General features: G+C 34.7%; 1 protein-coding gene and 1 non-coding gene across 13 annotated transcripts in view; both read left to right on the forward strand.

Annotated features, from left to right (window-relative positions):
• CEP170 (centrosomal protein 170) overlaps window positions 1-17,558 on the forward strand; it is a 131,149-nt gene that overhangs the window by 101,672 nt on the left and 11,919 nt on the right. For 6 of the 12 annotated variants that reach the window (XM_043924011.1, XM_043924014.1, XM_043924005.1 and 3 more), the window contains 3 exons: window positions 4,851-5,085; window positions 13,653-13,830; window positions 15,822-15,992. In XM_043924011.1, coding sequence (XP_043779946.1) covers window positions 4,851-5,085; window positions 13,653-13,830; window positions 15,822-15,992 — 584 coding nt within the window. The remainder of the gene's footprint in view (window positions 1-4,850; window positions 5,086-13,652; window positions 13,831-15,821; window positions 15,993-17,558) is intronic. The other 6 variants (XM_043924015.1, XM_043924007.1, XM_043924013.1 and 3 more) reach the window with 3 other exon arrangements.
• LOC122708351 lies at window positions 1,625-1,731 on the forward strand. Its single transcript, XR_006345138.1, has one exon. It is a non-coding gene; the product is annotated as a U6 spliceosomal RNA (small nuclear RNA).

Consider the following 17,558-nt stretch of genomic DNA (forward strand, 5'->3'; position numbering starts at 1 on the left):
GTCAGTGTTGCTAAGCACACTATAAACTTTTAAAAATCTTAAAAATGCCTGACCCTGGAACCTGTGAAATTATCCAAACTAATACATAAAAATAATTCTGTAAAGCTTCAAATTGTATAGTTTAGCCTGTGTTAGAAAAAGCTTTTCCAAGAAATGAATATGATAAAAATAAAATGGAAATGTCGTTATTTGACAAAATTAAGAGTAAGATTTCTTCTATGTTTCTTTAATTCTGATGTAGCATGCTTTCAGGAGTTTAGTCCACCCCCTCCCCAACACTTCAAAAATTTTTTCATTGATCCTTCAATATAAAGTTATGTTAAAATATCCAGATGTATTTAAAACTAGGTACCCTGAATTACCAAAGTAAGGCTTCCCCAATGGCTCAGTAGGTAAAGAATCTGCCTGCAGTACAGGAGACCTGTATTGATCCCTCGGTCAGGAAGATCCACTAGAGAAGGAAATGGCAACCCACTCCAGTATTATTGACTGGCGAATTTCATGGACAGAGGAGTTGGGCAGGCTGCAGTCCATGGGATTGCAAATAGTCGAACACAACTGTGACTGATTTTCACTTTCACCCTGAATTATCAAAGTAAGGCAGTTTTCATTATGTTTTAAGTATACATTCTAAAATTTTCAAAAATCATGTTAACATCCTTAAAATTTTTTTAGACTGTTTTCCCATTTTTATTGTAATCCTCAAAATTTATAGATGATGATGTTAACTCTTGGACATGCATGGGTTGAGTTATTTCTTCTCAAGTCAAAGACCAATACAGAACACCATGATCTTTTTGTTACATGCTCATACATATTAAACATGTTTGTGGCTTAATTTCCCACAAAAATATTTTTATTTAGGTATAAAAATGTAATGTTTGTCTTCTGAAATTTATTTGTTATATCTGTAGATAATGATGTGTTTTGATGTCAGCAAAGTTTTGATTAAGAGTAAAAGAAATCAAACCACTCACAGATAAATGATCCTAATAACTCTTTTTCCCCTTTTAAATTTTTTAGACATCATGAATAATATATATTCTTGATGAATGTAGTAGTTTATTACTTCCACAAGAGGGAGTGTTGTATAATTTTATAGCTAAAATGAGTCTGTTTAACTAACATAGCTAGAGTAATTTTCAGGTTAGCTACAAAATAATTAAGCCCATCTTAGAACTTTTTCTCACTATATTATATGTGCTGTCCAGCACTTCATCAACCCAGGAAGCTTCATAGAGATTGGCATTTCAGATACCTTCAACACAGTTTTCTCATTTTATTATATGTGCTGTCCAGCATTTCATCAACCCAAGAAGCTTCTTAGAGATTGTCATTTTAAATACCTTCAACACAGATTTTCAATTTAAGCATTTATCTGAAATGCCTTATTAGTATCAGTATATCAAATGAGCCTAATAATATAAAGTTACATTTGATTCTCTAAATAATTTTATCTAAGCAGGGTAAATTTCAAGAAGAAAGTAAAAAAAAAAAAAATTTCATCCCTGTAAAAATCATAAAACAATCATTCTATGAGAATTCTAGGGTGTCTTTTTTTTTTAATTAGTCTAACTTAAAATTTTTTAAAATAAAATATTTATTTAATTTTAAAGCACTTGGAGTGCTCGCTTCGGCAGCACATATACTGGGATTGGAACGATACAGAGAAGATTAGCATGGCCCCTGCGCAAGGATGACACGCAAATTTGTGAGGCGTTCCATATTAAAAAAGAAAAATAAAAAAAAAAGAAAGAAAAAGAGAAAAAAAAGAAATAAATAAATAAATAAAGCACTTGGAATGAGTTTTGCACACTGAGAGTCAGTAGACCTGGCGTAAACTTTGATTTAAGCAAGTCACAGGACCTTTCTGAGCCCAATTTTTATCTATAGATTGAAGAATTTAAACTAGCTCACGTCCAAAGTCATTTTGTTCTAAAATTCTATAAAATAAGTAGGCACTGGGGAAAGTTAAAAACATTTTTACTTAAAGTTTCCTCTACAAAAGCTAGTTAGATTATAGGGATTTTTCTTCAGATAAAATATATTGCTGCTTTAGTTTGGAAGCAAAGATTAAGAAAGCAAAGATATTGAGAGAACTTCTTCGACAAATAATAGGTTAGAGGTCCTGGCTTTAACTCCCTTTCACAGTCCCTTTTTCACCAGTAGTCATCATTTCACGTCTCATTTTTTGTTCAGAGGTTAACTTAAGCTTTGCTTCATAGCACACCATGTATGATATGCTTTCCATTGGTAGAGATAACTTTTAGTTACTTGAAGACTTACTAATCATATTTTTATTTTCTGCTATGTCCTGTATTTTATATTTTCCTTCTCACCTTCCTTTTATTATTTTTTCATTTTTTATGCAATTTTAAAGGTTACTTTTTATTTACAGTTATTCCAAAATATTGGCTGTCTCCCCCATCCTTGAGCTCATCTTACACCCACTAGTTTGTACCTCCCACCTGCCTCCTATATTGCTTCTCCTCTTTTAAAAGTTATTCTTAGAAACTTCAGTATTCTTGCTGGGTTCTAGGTAGACTTATAAAATATAGGTGGAAAGTTTATGAATTTCATTTGAAAAAGAAGTTTTTTCTTTTATTCTTTTCTCCAAAAGGTAATGATTTTCTGACCTGGAGACTTAGATTGCACAATTTAGATTCTAACGGGGCTCAGCTTCTATATTGTCACCTGATAACTAATGTCACCCGACTTGTAGCCCTTGTTTCTCACTTTCTCATTCTGCTTTCATGTGCTCTGCCACTCAAAATACCTATCAGTTATTGATGCCATTCTCTCTAAATTACCTCCATATTAACAACCTGAACTCTGTAATACCTGTTTTCATACCTTCTGCAGTTTATTAAAACTCTTTGTTACTGGTTTTGTCCTCTCCAATTTTCAGTTATAGGTATAGTTACATAGTTTTCAAATAAAAAATTTGGAAATTTAATCTAACAAAAGATCTTTTTTATTTATGAATTTCCTTTTATGAATCATATTCTAGGGTAGCAAAATAAAAAACATTCAGCATTTAATGAAATGTCTTTATTAAAAAGTACAGATTTGTTTGCTATATAGCTAATTGCCTTGCTGTGTTTCTTTAAAAAAAAACAAAACTTATTTACTCTTTCTTAATTTTTCCTAAAGCTGTTTTCAATTCTCAGGGTCAGTTCAAATGTCTAGAAATTAGTAAATTTCCACCATGGTAAAAGTATTATTTGTGCTAATGAATTATCTTCTAATGTTAAAATCAAAAATTATTTTCAATAACCCCTTAAAAAAAACTGATTAATTACCTGGAGTTCCATATATATGTTCATGTACACTTTTACAGAAAGTCATGAAGTTTTGCCTATCTTCATTCTCTGAAATAAGAGTTTAAATCCAGACAAATGGGTAGGCACTGATTTATGATATAGTCCTGATTACAGATTTCTCTGTTCTTAAAGCAGTTCTGGGAACAAATATCAATCTTATTTGAGTGCCAACTCAGCCTTACAGAGCCTTGAGCAGAAATGAGGTTTATGAAAGAAAAGACAGGAAAGGCATAAAATTCAAGTGAAGTAGGATAAAGGAATTCTAGACCTCACCAATGTACACAGCCTAGAGTCAGCTTCTGTTTTATAAGAGAAAGATAAAGAAAGCTCTTAATATTAACAGCAGTTGGAACTTAACAACGGAAGCTAAGGTTTTAGCACTTTAGCCACCAAAAACATCTCATGCTTTTTTACTAGGTTTTCCTATTTTGAGGAAAGGAAATGGTCAGTATCTAGGAATTAATTCATTTATTCAAACATATTTATTAAACATTTGTTAGCCAGACACTGCTAAATGCTAGGAACATGTTAGTGGATTAAGCAGGCATAATTCCTGCCCTTCTGAAGTTTTCCAGAGATTAGCCGTTTTTTCCCTATTTTTACCTCTTTATGCTTCACACTTTATTTGCATGTTTAATTATTATATTAACAGTAGTAGTGACCTGTCTGCATTAATTTGTCTTCTAATTTTCAAATGTGTCCACAAAACCATTTTTTAAATCTTTACTAACCTTAAATAAGAAAGTGATTGCCACTTTCTTTAATGTGACTATTGTCAGTATCTCCTGTGCCATAAATGTTAATGGTTGTGAGAATACCTTTGTAGGTTTTCACTCCTTGTAGGTTTTATTGCCATTGTCTTATTTTCACCTGTATGCTTTCAATGTCAAAGCAGCAGAGTTGTACTGAAGATGCTTTGTTGTGTTTTTACCGTGTAAAAAGATTTTTTCCAATCATAGCATAACAGGATGTTGAATGACAGAGGTAATGTTTTTTTTTCTGCCATAAAGGCATAATTTCCACAGCAGGAATTATGCATATTTGTTTGTTGGGAAAAGAGGGTTTTTACCATCTCCATGTTGAAAAGTCCATGTGGCATGAGGAAATCTTTTCCCTTATTTTATTTTTTTGTTGTTGTTGTTGCTGTCATTAAAAAAGAAAAAATCCATGTCACTTAAATGAGAAATATTTGCAATTAAATAGTACCTGAGTTAAACATTTATGAATAGAGCTTGCTTAGTTGTTTGTCGTTAGTCAGCTGTTCATCTGAATGTTTGTTTACTCACCATGCTACAGAAAATGTGATCTTTCTATTGTTCTTAATTCTTCATTGTTTTTAATTCACCAAAGTATGATGTTTCTATCTTAAGGAGTAGTAGACTTAATGGTTTTGTAAACTATGTGTATGTCAGTTTTTTAAAATTGTTCTGTGTGTGGTCTCATGGTGTTTTTGAAATCATGATTTTTATTTTCTCTCTTTTAAAAGATAACATAATAATTCTTTTTTTAATAATTAAACTAATTTAGTAAATTCAAGATGGAGGCGCTTTCCTACTGATTATGCTTCCACCTCAGAAGATGAATTTGGATCAAACCGTAATTCCCCTAAACATACCCGTCTACGTACTTCTCCAGCCCTGAAAACGACTCGATTGCAGAGCTCTGGGTCAGCAATGCCTACTAGTTCTTCATTCAAACACCGGATAAAAGAACAGGAAGACTACATCCGAGATTGGACTGCCCATCGAGAAGAAATAGCCAGGTTGGTTTTAATCCGTTATCTCTAAGAGTTGAAATCATTTGTTACTGTTTCAACTTGATAACAGGTTTAGCTTTTACTTTGTTTGTACCAAGAAATGAAATCCACAGAGAACTAAGAATGTTAGTTTTGTTGATAGTATTACTCATTATCCTTTTTTTTTTTTAATGCAAGTGCTGCTTACATGTTAAATAATTTATTTTGGTAAACCCCTCTTTCTTATTTCCAGTAGAGATGCTGATGAATTAATATAATTTTGAAAGGTAGTCAGTATCAGCTCTACATAATTGAGAATTATGCAGATACTTTTTTTTATTCTTTTACCTTCCAAAGAGGTGTGCTTCTTAGAGATGTTGCTAACGTTCTCTGGGGAGAATTAGAGTAGGCAGATTATTACTTGCACTTTTATGAGTTCATTAGATTGAGTTAGTACAATCCTTTAATAATTAAATGAGAATATTATTTTGAATATTAAATGTTTATAATAACCTTAAGATTACATAATTAAAAGTGAAATTTATGCTGCAGATGTGATTTTTAACCCCTAACATTGCAGTTGACCGTTCAATAGAGGCTCTATTCAAAAAAATGCTATAGTAGTCAAGGGTTTTTTGGTAAGTTTGTAAGGTATTAAATTTTCTGTTACATGTTACCTAAACATTTTCACTGTGTACATGCTAAAATTATTTCTGCCTTTAGCTTGAGGTCCTAATTTTCTTATACTTAACAACATTTACTAAAGAAATTATATATAATAATTCATAAATTCCTTTAAAATTTTTTATGAAGATTTTATGATGTTTATCTTTTTTTTCTTTACTCTATAGACTTCTGTGAATTGTTTCTTTTTTTCCTGGATCATTAGTTTAATGTTTAGGTTTTTTTTTTGTTTTCTTTAGTGACTATTCACTTGTGGTTGCTTTTAGTTCTTGCAGAACATGCCCTTCTAATCTCATTGTGTTGCTTAAACATTACTTTTTGGCCATGTAAATGACAATAATTGTTGAAGCATTGTAAACCAGTTCTGATTAGAGTAAGGGCATGTATGTGCTTTGGGATCCATGCATTATTGTCCATTGTGCTAAGTTGCTTCAGTTGTGTCCGACTCTGTGCAACCTCATGGACTGTAACCCACCAGGCTCTTCTGTCCATGGGATTCTCCAGGCAAGAATACTGGAGTGTGTTGCCATCCCCTCTTCCAGGGGACCTTCCCAACCTAGGGATCAAACCTGCATCTTGTACATGTCCTGCATTGGCGGGCAGATTCTTTACCACTAGCGTCACCTGGGAAGCCACTCCATGCATTATTATGGACCCGCAAAACTGCAATGAGAGAATCTTGGTACTGTATTTTTTTTTCTTGTGGGCACAGCTGGCAACAACAGGCCTTGCTCTTGTCTCATTTTTTTTCCTCCCCATGGACAAGTCTCACCACATGAACACAAGGGGTACCCAAGGGAACTAGAATGTTCTGCTTTTTCTTAGGCAGCTTTGTCTCTTAAACTCTCTACCCTAAACTAGATCACTGAACACCTTCTGGGCCAAATCCACTTCCCTGTCCCTAAACAGAAAAGAATTATGATACAAAGGGGAAAGTGACTAAGAACTGTCTATTATATTTTCACTTGGTTTTATTTTGTTAGTATGTGTATTTTATTACCCTTGTCTGTATATATTTTATTATCTATAGTAGTACTCTAAGGCTAGCCTATTTAACACCTAATGATTGTATGCCTTTTTCCTCCAGTTTGTTAGTAGCATTATGTTAATAAAACTTGCTGTTGGGATTTAATTTTTCAAGGTATATTTTCCAGCCATACATCTCACAGGAAGAGAATGTATTTTTATTTTTGTTTTTTAAGATATTAAAAAAAGTAAGAGGGGAAGATAGGAAGTATAGGAAGGAAAGAAAGTTAATGTTGATGTTTAATGTTCCTATAGAATACTGACATTTGCTTAATGTGCAGAAATTTATTTTCAAATAACTAAACTAAATAGAATGTGAGAAATACATGTTTTATTTCTATAAATTGGCTACCACTTTCACTTAAGAAATTTGAAAAGCATAATAGTGATTTTAATTGATTACAAAATGTTTTCTGCTTTTTCATACTCTTTTTGCTTATATTTTAGAGCTGTATTACTAAACCAGCACCTTTACACCTCTGCAGTTTTGTTTTGGATCAAGTTTATGTTTGCATAAATTTTTTTAATGTATTGTATAATCCCCATCCACATGTAATTCCCATTCACTCAACAAAGAATTCCTAAGCAACTTCTATGAGTAGAACATAGTATTTAGCCTGAGTGAAGTGTAAAGATGACTTAGACATGAGTATCCTCAGAGAGTTCAGAGTCAGAGGAAAGAAGCAAAGGTGTTGCATGAGGTGATATCAGGCAGAGTGGTAGAAGAGGTTGTAGAAAGGGTGAAGTTTGAACTTCCCTCGTAGTCCCATGGCTAGGATTCCATGCTTCCAATGCAGGGAGCCTGGGTTTGATCCTTGGTCAGGGAACTAGATCCCACACACTGCAACTGGAAGAACCTGCTTGCCGTAATTAAGGCCTGACACAGCCAAATTAATTAATTAATTAATTATTTTTAAAAGGGTGTCTGCAACAGGAATTTACTGGAGGTTGAAAAGAGAAAAGAAGTAGCATGAAAAAAAAAAGGAGTGGGTGAAGTTTGTCCGAGTCTAAGATATAAAGGTATATAGTTAATAGATGACCAAATTGAAGATAATCCTAAACCAGCTCAATAATAGGAGACATTGAGTGCCAGCTAAGAAGCATACATATTATTTTATATATAAGACTTATGTTTATAGCATTGAAACAAGTATACTATCAAGGGTGAAACAGATCACCAGCCCAGGTTGGATGCATGAGACAAGTGCTCAGGGCTGGTGCACTGGGAAGACCCAGAGGGATGGGATGGGGAGGGAGGCGGGAGGGGGGATCGGGATGGGGAACACATGTAAATCCATGGCTGATTCATGTCAATGTATGGCAAAAACCACTACAATATTGTAAAGTAGTTAGCCTCCAACTAATAAAAATAAATGGGAAAAAAAAAAAGACTTTAAGATTTTTGAAAAGGATGATAAGATCTATATTAAAAGAAGGTTACTCTTAAGGGCAATTTGTAGAATTGTTTGAGAGAGAAGAGAACCTATAGATAAACTAGGGATCTATTCTAGAAGTTAATGTGCAAGACATTGAAGGCCTTAAGTTAAGATAGTGACGGTATAAATGGACATATGGATGTGTAACATTTGACAGCATTTGACGATTGCCAGAATAACTTCATGGTTGTTCAAATGAATATTGTTAAGAACTCCTATGAGCAGAATGTAGTTTTTAGCATGAGTGACCCGTAAAGGTGACTTAGAAATGGATGTCCTCAGAAACAAAAAACAAAAAGGAAGATAAGCTCTGTTTTGGGCATGCTGACTTCAGGTACTTTTGGAACAGACATGTGAAAGAGCATATAGCTCTGCAGCACAGGAAGCTCATGAGAGCTAGAATCATCGTTTTGGAAGTCAGACAAAAAGAAAATAGTTGAAACTGTGGTCATAGACATTGCCAGGAAGTGGTGAGTGAACTGAGAATATTATTGAACTCTGAGGGATAACCTAAATTATAAGGATTCAGTATAGTTGAATGATCAAAATCATGGACTCTGGGATCAGACCTTCTCAATTCAAACCCAACTCTGCCATGTGGTCTGTAAGACCCTAGACAAGTTAACTAACTGTGCTCTAGTTTTATGTGTAAAATGGACATAACAGTAGTGTCAACTTGAGAGAGTTGACAAACCAAGGCATGTGCATAACCTAGTGCTTGACGTAGGGTAAGCTATCAAATGTTAGTTACATTTAAGTGGAGTGCAGAGAAAACAGTGGTGTGTGTATAGACTCAAACATGATTGTGTTTATAATTGTGAGTATTTGGTTTTCTGTATATTTGATAATTTAAATTTATGAGACTTCAGATATAACTGGAGTTTCAGAATCAATGTTATTTTCTTACAATTTGTAAAATATTTTATTAAGGCTTACCCTATACTAATAGGAAACCTAAGAATCTCAACCAAAGTTTCATTCAGATTTCATTTCAAACTTTGTTTTAAAACATTCTTTTTTCCTAATAATAATAATGCTGATCTATAAGTAGTCTATTTTTAATGTTAAAATGACACTTCCAGTCAAGAGGAAAGAGGCTTTATTACTGAATCTTTTACATATAGTATTTTTATTAGTGAAATTCAAATAAGAATACCTATAAGTGTATTTTTTAATATTTTAAAATATAATGATGATTTATATTTTTCAAGTCTCAATATTTATGATTAAAATTACAAATGCATGGTAATCTTAATGGCAAAAAACCAAATTGTAATTGTAATACATTTTATTAGAAGTTTTTTTATATTTTTGGTAAGAGCCAATTTAATTTAGTGGCCAGAATTAAGTGATATGGGTTTCCTTATAATATATGCATGCTTAGTTTTTTCAGTCATGTCTGACTCTCTGCAGACACAACTGAAGCCTGTCCATACAGCCTATGGTCTGTAGCCTGCCAGGCTCCTCTGTCCATGGGATTTTCCAAGCAAGAATACTGGAGCGGGTTGCCATGCCCTGCTCCAGGGAATCTTCCCTACCCAGGGATTGAATGCATGTCTCCAGCATTGCAGGTGGATTCTTTACCCCTGAGCCACCGGGGAAGCCCTTATAATATATAAAGCAATGTAATGAAACATTACAAAAGTAGGAAGTCAGGAGATACCTGGCCTGGCAAATTGGGCCTTGGAGTACAAAACGAAGCAGGTCAAAGGCTAACAGAGTTTTGCCAAGAGAACATACTGGTCATAACAAACACCTTCTTCCAACAACACAAGAGATGACTCTACACATGGACATCACCAAATGGCCAATATCAAAATCAGATTGATTATATTCTTTGCAGCCAAAGATGGAGAAGCTTTATACAATCAGCAACAACAACAAGACCAGGAGCCAACTGTGGCTCAGGATCATGAACTCCTTATTGCCAAATTCAGACTTAAATTGAAGCAAGTAGGGGAAACCACTAGACCATTCAGGTATGACCTAAATCAAATACCTTATGATTATATAGTGGAAGTCACAAATAGATTCAAGGGATTAGATCTGATAGACAGAATGGCTGACGAACTGTGGACAGAGGTTTATGACATTGTGCAGGAGGCATTGACCAAGACCATTCCCAAGAAAAAGAAATGCAAAAAGGCAAAACGGTTGTCTGAGGAGGCCCTTACAAATAGCTGAGAAAAGAAGAAAAGCAAAAGGCAAAGGAGAAAAGGAAAGATATACCCATTTGAATGCAGAGTTCCAAAGAATAGCAAGGAGAGATAAAAAAGCCTTCCTCAGTGATCAGTGCACAGAAATAGAGGAAAACAACAGAATGGGAAAGACTAGATATCTCTTCAAGAAAATTAGAGATACCAAGGGAACATTTCATGCCAAGATGGGCACAATAAAGGACAGAAATGGTATGGACCTAACAGAAGCAGAAGATATTAAGAAGAGGTGGCAAGAATACACAGAAGAATTGTACAAAAAAGATCTTCATGACCCAGATAACCATGATGGTGTGATCACTCACCTAGAGCCAGACATCCTGAAATGTGAAGTCAAGTGGGCCTTAGGAAGCATCACTACACACAAAGCTAGTGGAGGCGATGGAATTCCACTTGAGCTATTTCAAATCCTGAAAGATGATGCTGTGAAAGTGCTGCACTCAATATGCCAGCAAATTGGGAGAACTCAGCAGTGGCCACAGGACTGGAAAACATCCATTTTCGTTCCAATCCCAAAGAAAAGCAATGCCAAAGAATTCTCAAACTACCGCACAGTTGTACTCATCTCACATGCTAGCAAAGTAATGCTCAAAATTCTCCAAGCCAGGCTTCAACTGTATGTGAATCATGAACTTCCAGATGTTCAAGCTGGATTTAGAAAAGGCAGAGAAACCAAAGATCAAATTGCCAACATCCATTGGATCATAGAAAAAGCAAGAGAATTCCAGAAAAACCTCTACTTCTGCTTTATTGACTATGCCAAAGCCTTTGACTGTGTGGATCACAACAAACTGGAAAATTCTTCAGGAGATAGGAATATCAGACTACCTGACCTACCTACTGAGAAATCTGTGTGCACATCAAGAAGCAACAGTTAGAGCTGGACATGAAACAACAGACTGGTTCCAAATCGGGAAAGGAGTACATGAAGGCTGTATATTGTCACCCTGCTTATTTAACTTATATGCAGAGTACATCATGCGAAATGCTGGGCTGGATGAAGCCCAAGTTGGAATCAAGATTGCTGTGGGAAATATCAATAACCTCAGATATGTAGATGACCCCACCCTTACGACAGAAAGCAAGGAGGAACTAAAGAGATTCTTGATGAAAGTGAAAGAGGAGAGTAAAAAAGTTGGCTTAAAACTCAACATTCAGAAAATGATGATCATGGCATCCAGTCCCATCCCTTCATGGCAAATAGATTGGGAAACAATGGAAGCAGTGAGAGACTTTATTTTCTTGGGCTCCAAAATCACTGCAGATGGTGACCTGTAGCCATGAAATCAAAAGATTTGCTCCTTGGAAGGAAAGCTATTACCAACCTAGACAGCATATTAAAAAGCAGAGCCATTAGTTTGCCAACAAAGGTCCGTCTAGTCAAAGCTATGGTGTCTTCAATAGTCATGTATGGATGTGAGAGTTGAACTATAAAGAAAGCTGAGCACCGAAGAATTAGTGCTTTTTAGCTGTAGTGTTGAAGAAGACTCTTGAGAGTCCCTTCAACTGAAAGGAGATCCAAACATTCAATCCTAAAGGAAATCAGTTCTGAATATTCATTGGAAGAACTGATGCTAAGGCTGAAACTCCAATACTTTGGCCACCTCATGCGAAGAACTTACTCATTGGGAAAGACCCTGGTGCTGGGAAAGATTGAAGGTGGGAAAAGAAGGGGATGACAGAGCATGAGACGGTTGGATGGCATCACCGACTTGATGGACATGAGTTTGATAAACTCTGGGAGTGGGTGATGGACAGAGAAGCCTGGCGTGCTACAGTTCATTGGGTCGCAAAGAGTCGGACATGACTGAATGACTGAACTGAAATAGCCTATTTACAGTGTTGTGATAGTTTCTGCTTTTTTACCACTGCAGCCCTTAGGACCTAGCACAGTGGCCAGATCATTAAGTATTTATTGGTAAATAAAAAGAAATTGACCGTAGATTGCTTCTGTTGGGCCATAAGCTTCAAGTTAGCTTCTCCTTTTAAATCTGTAGTTAAGTTTTTATGCAATTACTCGATTCCGTGAAAGCCTTTCAAGCTTACATTTTGCATAAGTTAAAAAGTTGTTACTTTGCGCTTTGGATTTTAGAATTGGAAAGCTTATATGGGTATTTTACAAATATTCTGTCATTCCAAAGCTTTGGGTTACTGTGCAGGTAACCAAATTGAGATCCTATGCAGTGGCTGCATAACTTAGAAAATGTTCAGTTATCACTGATAACAGTTACTTAGTTCTTCAGTCCATGTGTCTGAAAATACAAATAAATGACTTTAGGGACATGATCTCAAAACATGGAATCTGGCCCTGTGTCAGCTACTTTTAAGTTGTGTGGTCATGAGCAAGCCAGTAATTTTCTCTGAAAACACATATTTCTTCATAATCAATCAGTTAGATAAGTTCTTCTACTACCTCGTGACCCTCAAATGACTTGTGATGTACTGTGAAGTATGGTAGATAACATAAAATGCTATGCTCTGTCAGAGCTCCTCACGTCTTTGGTACCATACACCCCTTGGGCCATCTGGAGGAGCTTAGGGAGCTTCTCTCAGAAAGGTATAAACATTAGAAACAATTATATTGAAATACAGCTTTTAAAATATTTTTAAAATGATATAGTAGTATATAATTCTTCGTTAACATAGTAAATGGAACGTTATTGCTGTGGGTGTAATGAAGTAGTTTTGAAGTAGTAGTGATGACTAAATGTTTTGATATACTCATAGAAACTATAATGTGATTAGTTTTGCTGACAAAAATCACCGGTACTGCTAATACCACTGTTGTTTGTTGCTTATCTTTGTAATTGAAAGAAATGCTAAGTTTCATTTAGAAGGTTAGTGAAAATAAAGCTGTAATTGCTTTTCTCATTCAGGTTCACAGGCCTTTGAATTGTTTACCATGCCTAAGTTTAAAAACTGCTGTAATATATTAATGCTGGTAATTACCATTAACAGTGTGTTTTTAAAAGACACACATCAGTACTTCAGGCACTTAACTCATCTATTTGCAAGTGACAACTTGTAAATTATGTGTGGTTTAGTTTGATACATATTGGAATTAACATTTTAATTCTTCCAATATCAAAACAGTTAATGGCACACGTAGAAAATCTGAAGTTTTGAGGACAAATCTTTAAATATACAACTTATAAAACCGATTCTATCGGAATGATCGTTTGTAGACCTGCTGTGTGAAAGAATTAAACTTCTTTTCTGAAATCACCGCCAGGATCAGCCAAGACCTCGCGCTCATTGCTCGGGAAATCAACGATGTAGCGGGAGAGATAGACTCAGTGACCTCCTCAGGCACTGCCCCCAGTACCACAGTAAGCACTGCTGCCACCACCCCCGGCTCTGCCATAGACACTAGAGAAGAGGTAGGAGATCTTCATGGAGAGATGCATAAGGTTCTTCCTTTTCTTTATTTCTTTTGCTTTTAGCTTTTTGCTTCGTTTTTTTTGGTTACATCCATCCTCCCTATTTGCATGAAGCTCTGCATTTTCCAACTTTGCTTTAACAAATTTCTCTTATGTTCTTATAACAAAACTAGTAAAGGCTAACATTTGGTCTACTATTAGCATGAAGCTGTAAAATTATTCAAAATAAACACTTTGGAAAATATGAAAATAAATGATACCTAAAAAGCACATCCAAATTTGGTAAATAATTGTATAAATAATAAATCATTGTATACAGTTTCTATAAATCTTACATAGATTCTTAACTAGAAGTTATCTCAAGTAGCAAGAAAAAGTCTATAGTTTTTACTACTTTAAATAATTCTGTTGATGAATATATATATATATTCACAAAGATTCTTCAAAAATTGAAATATACATACATATACACTCTCACTCAAATATATGTATTCAGTTTTAAAACATTCTTGTGAACTGTGCAGGGTAAGTTAGCATATACAGACTATTGCCCTGCCAAACCAGAGTCCCCTGTTCTCCCCCTCCAGGGGACACCACAAACAACAGATGGCTCCAGAAGTTAACCTTTTAAAATATAATATAAAAATAATGGTATTCTGGCCATGTTGGGTTTCTTGATTTGGTGCAGAGATACAAAAAAAGACAGACACTTTGGAAGAATGAGTTACAGTTTTATTAGGACAAAGCCACACTGATTTGTTTAATTATCTTCTGACTGTTTTATGCTACAATGTCAGAACTGAGTACTTGAACAGAGACTGTAAGACTGCACAGCCTAAAATATTTATCATTTGACCCGTTACAGCAAAAATGTGCCAATCCCTAATATTGATTCATTTCACTTCCTTAATTTTATAAAATAATGTTCTCAATAGTAGCCAAAAATGGCTAGCCTTTTTGACACATTTAATTCTGGTAAACTCTTCTACTAAAATTTTCTTCAGTTGCTTTTTGTCACATTTATAATCTTATTCTTTAATGATCATAATTTTGTTGTTTTTTTTCCCCTTTATGTGTTCTCTAATTTGGTAAATAATGTTTCATCAGTCTGTGTAGTTTTGTTACCACACTGATCAATTGTAAATGTGTATAAAAAATCGTCCTTATTGGTGAAAAACAAAAGGATCTTCTTGGTGGCAAGACATACACAATTCTTCCTGGTACATTTTGAATGATGAAGATATTATTTTCTCAGCTGTCTAACTAAATTATACCTAACTTGATTGTACATTCACTCAGACTCAGTAAAATTGTTCAAACATTTCATTAAGTAGAATTCCATTTTATCCTTTTGACTTCATTTCTTATTACTGTACTAGAGTTTATTCCTTCTTCAGTAAACCTGAGTTACTTTGTACTATATGTGCATAATTTGCACTGTAGATGGCAGTATATCACTTGTACTGAAATATGTCATTTCTGTAGCATTACTGCTAAAAGTTTATCTAAGATCAAAATACTTTGTGAATTAAAAAAATTTTTTTTCTTTTGTAAACTTAATTATAATTTGTAATTTATGTATCTGAAGAAATTTGGCACCTGAATTTGGGGAGGAAAAAAGGAAAAAACAAGATAGGAAACTAAAAGAAAAAGAAACATTATTTTACACTGGTAAGGCAATGTGAGTAAAATGAACTCCTTGTCCATCTACATGGCTCAGCTTTTCCCATTTACCATCTATGTTTTCCGTTGGGGGAAACTTTATCCATGGAAGAATCAAATTTAACATAGTTATTATATATATTTTGGATTTTGAAAATCTATGTAGATGAACATCTATTTTATAAAACGGACACCTTTGAAGTGCTTACAAAAAGAAAGAGTAATTGGTTTATTGAAGATATCATGCTTCTGTTACTACCTGAGAATGGAATAACTTCTAACTATAAAAACTATAATGCCAGTATCTGTGTTTTTCCAAATTACTCTGTGCTCATGAGGATTTGCTTTTGTCCTGTTAGTTAGTTGATCGTGTTTTTGATGAAAGCCTCAACTTCCGAAAGATCCCTCCATTAGTTCATTCAAAAACACCAGAAGGAAACAACTGTCGGTCTAGTGACCCAAGACCTCAACCAGCAGAGCCTCCTGATCACTTAACAATTACAAGGCGGAGAACCTGGAGCAGGGATGAAGTGAGTAAACTATAAACTTCAACAAATGGCAGAGGATGCATGCCCAATTGGTTGGAAAAAGAGGAGGAGAACTGTTCATATATGTGTGTGTGCTCAGTCGTGTCTCTGCAATGCCATGGACTGTATGTAGCCTGCCAGGCTCCTCTGTCCATAGGGTTTTCCTGGCAAGAATACTGGAGAGACTTTCCATTTCCTCCTCCGGGGGATCTTCCTGACCCAAGGATTGAACCTGTGTCTCCTGCACTGGAGATTCTTTACCACTCACACCACCTGAGAATTCTCCTGTTTAATACTTACAAGCCTCTTAAGATAAACAGGCAAGGTTTGGTAAGAGGATTGGTGGGCTTTGGATTATTTTTGGAGCCATACTTCAGGTCCTGTAAAGACTACATTTGTAAAACAAGGACAGTTTTGTTTGGTTTTGTTCAGTATATAGGGCTGGGGAAAAAGTGCTTGTCCTTATGGGTAGAATAGAATTTCATCCTGGCATCATATCAATTACAAATAATTAACTCTAAATGAATTTAGTTCCTAAAGGGCAAAAGCAAAACTTTAAAATTTTTAGTATAATATAGGTAAATATCTTTCAGCACTGCAGCAGAGAATGATTTCTTAAAAGACTCGAAAAGTCTTGACTTACAAATAAAAGATTGATAAGTTTGAGTATATTAAAGGACTATGTGAAACATACAGGCAACAAGAGATTAGAATACAGAATATATCAGAGCTCCTACAATCAGTTTAAAAGGCAAAACAGCCCAAAAGAAAAATCTGCAAAAAACATGTGCAGCATTTCACTGAAAATATTCAAGGCCTATGAAGAGATGTTCAACTTTATGAGTATTCAGAGCAATAATTTTCAAGGCTACAGTGAAATTATTTTATATTCATTCAATTGGCAACAAATTAAAAAGTCTTAAAACATTAAATATAGGAGAAGATGTGAATACATAGGCTTTCTTATTGTTGCTAGTAAAGTTAAATTGGTGGAGTCACTTTGGCAAACAGTTTGATATTATTTCCTAAGATTGAACATAAATGTAGCCCATTATCTAGCAGTTTTGCTGCTTGTGTATACCCATTCTCACTGACAGCAAAAGTCTTGAAAGAGGATATTCATAGTAGCACTGTGGGCAGTAACAAAACTTGGGAATAGTCTTTAAGTGTTTGTATCTGAAGAAAAATGAATGTATAAACTGGTATGTGCACAAATTGAAAAATCAATGGAGGGATCAAAACAAATGAACTACCCTATGCCACCATGTGGATGAATTTTAGCAATAGAACATTAAATGAAGAAAGTAATTCTCAAAAGATCGGATAAAATGTGTTTTGTCACAAATTAATAATGTTATATACTTAGGACAGAAATAGATATAGCAAATTATATAAGAAGAAAACCAAGGGAATGATGAATGGGATTCAGAATATTGTTTACCTTGGGTGGAGGGAGACAGGGAGATGGGATGGAAAAAACCATGTGACTAGAGGCAGATTATATTAGTCGGCTGTTTCTTTCTGTTGTTGCTCAGTTGTGTCAGACTCTTTGCCACCCCATGGACTGCA

Source organism: Cervus elaphus, chromosome 14, assembly GCF_910594005.1.
Source record: "Cervus elaphus chromosome 14, mCerEla1.1, whole genome shotgun sequence".
NCBI lineage: Eukaryota > Metazoa > Chordata > Mammalia > Artiodactyla > Cervidae > Cervus > Cervus elaphus.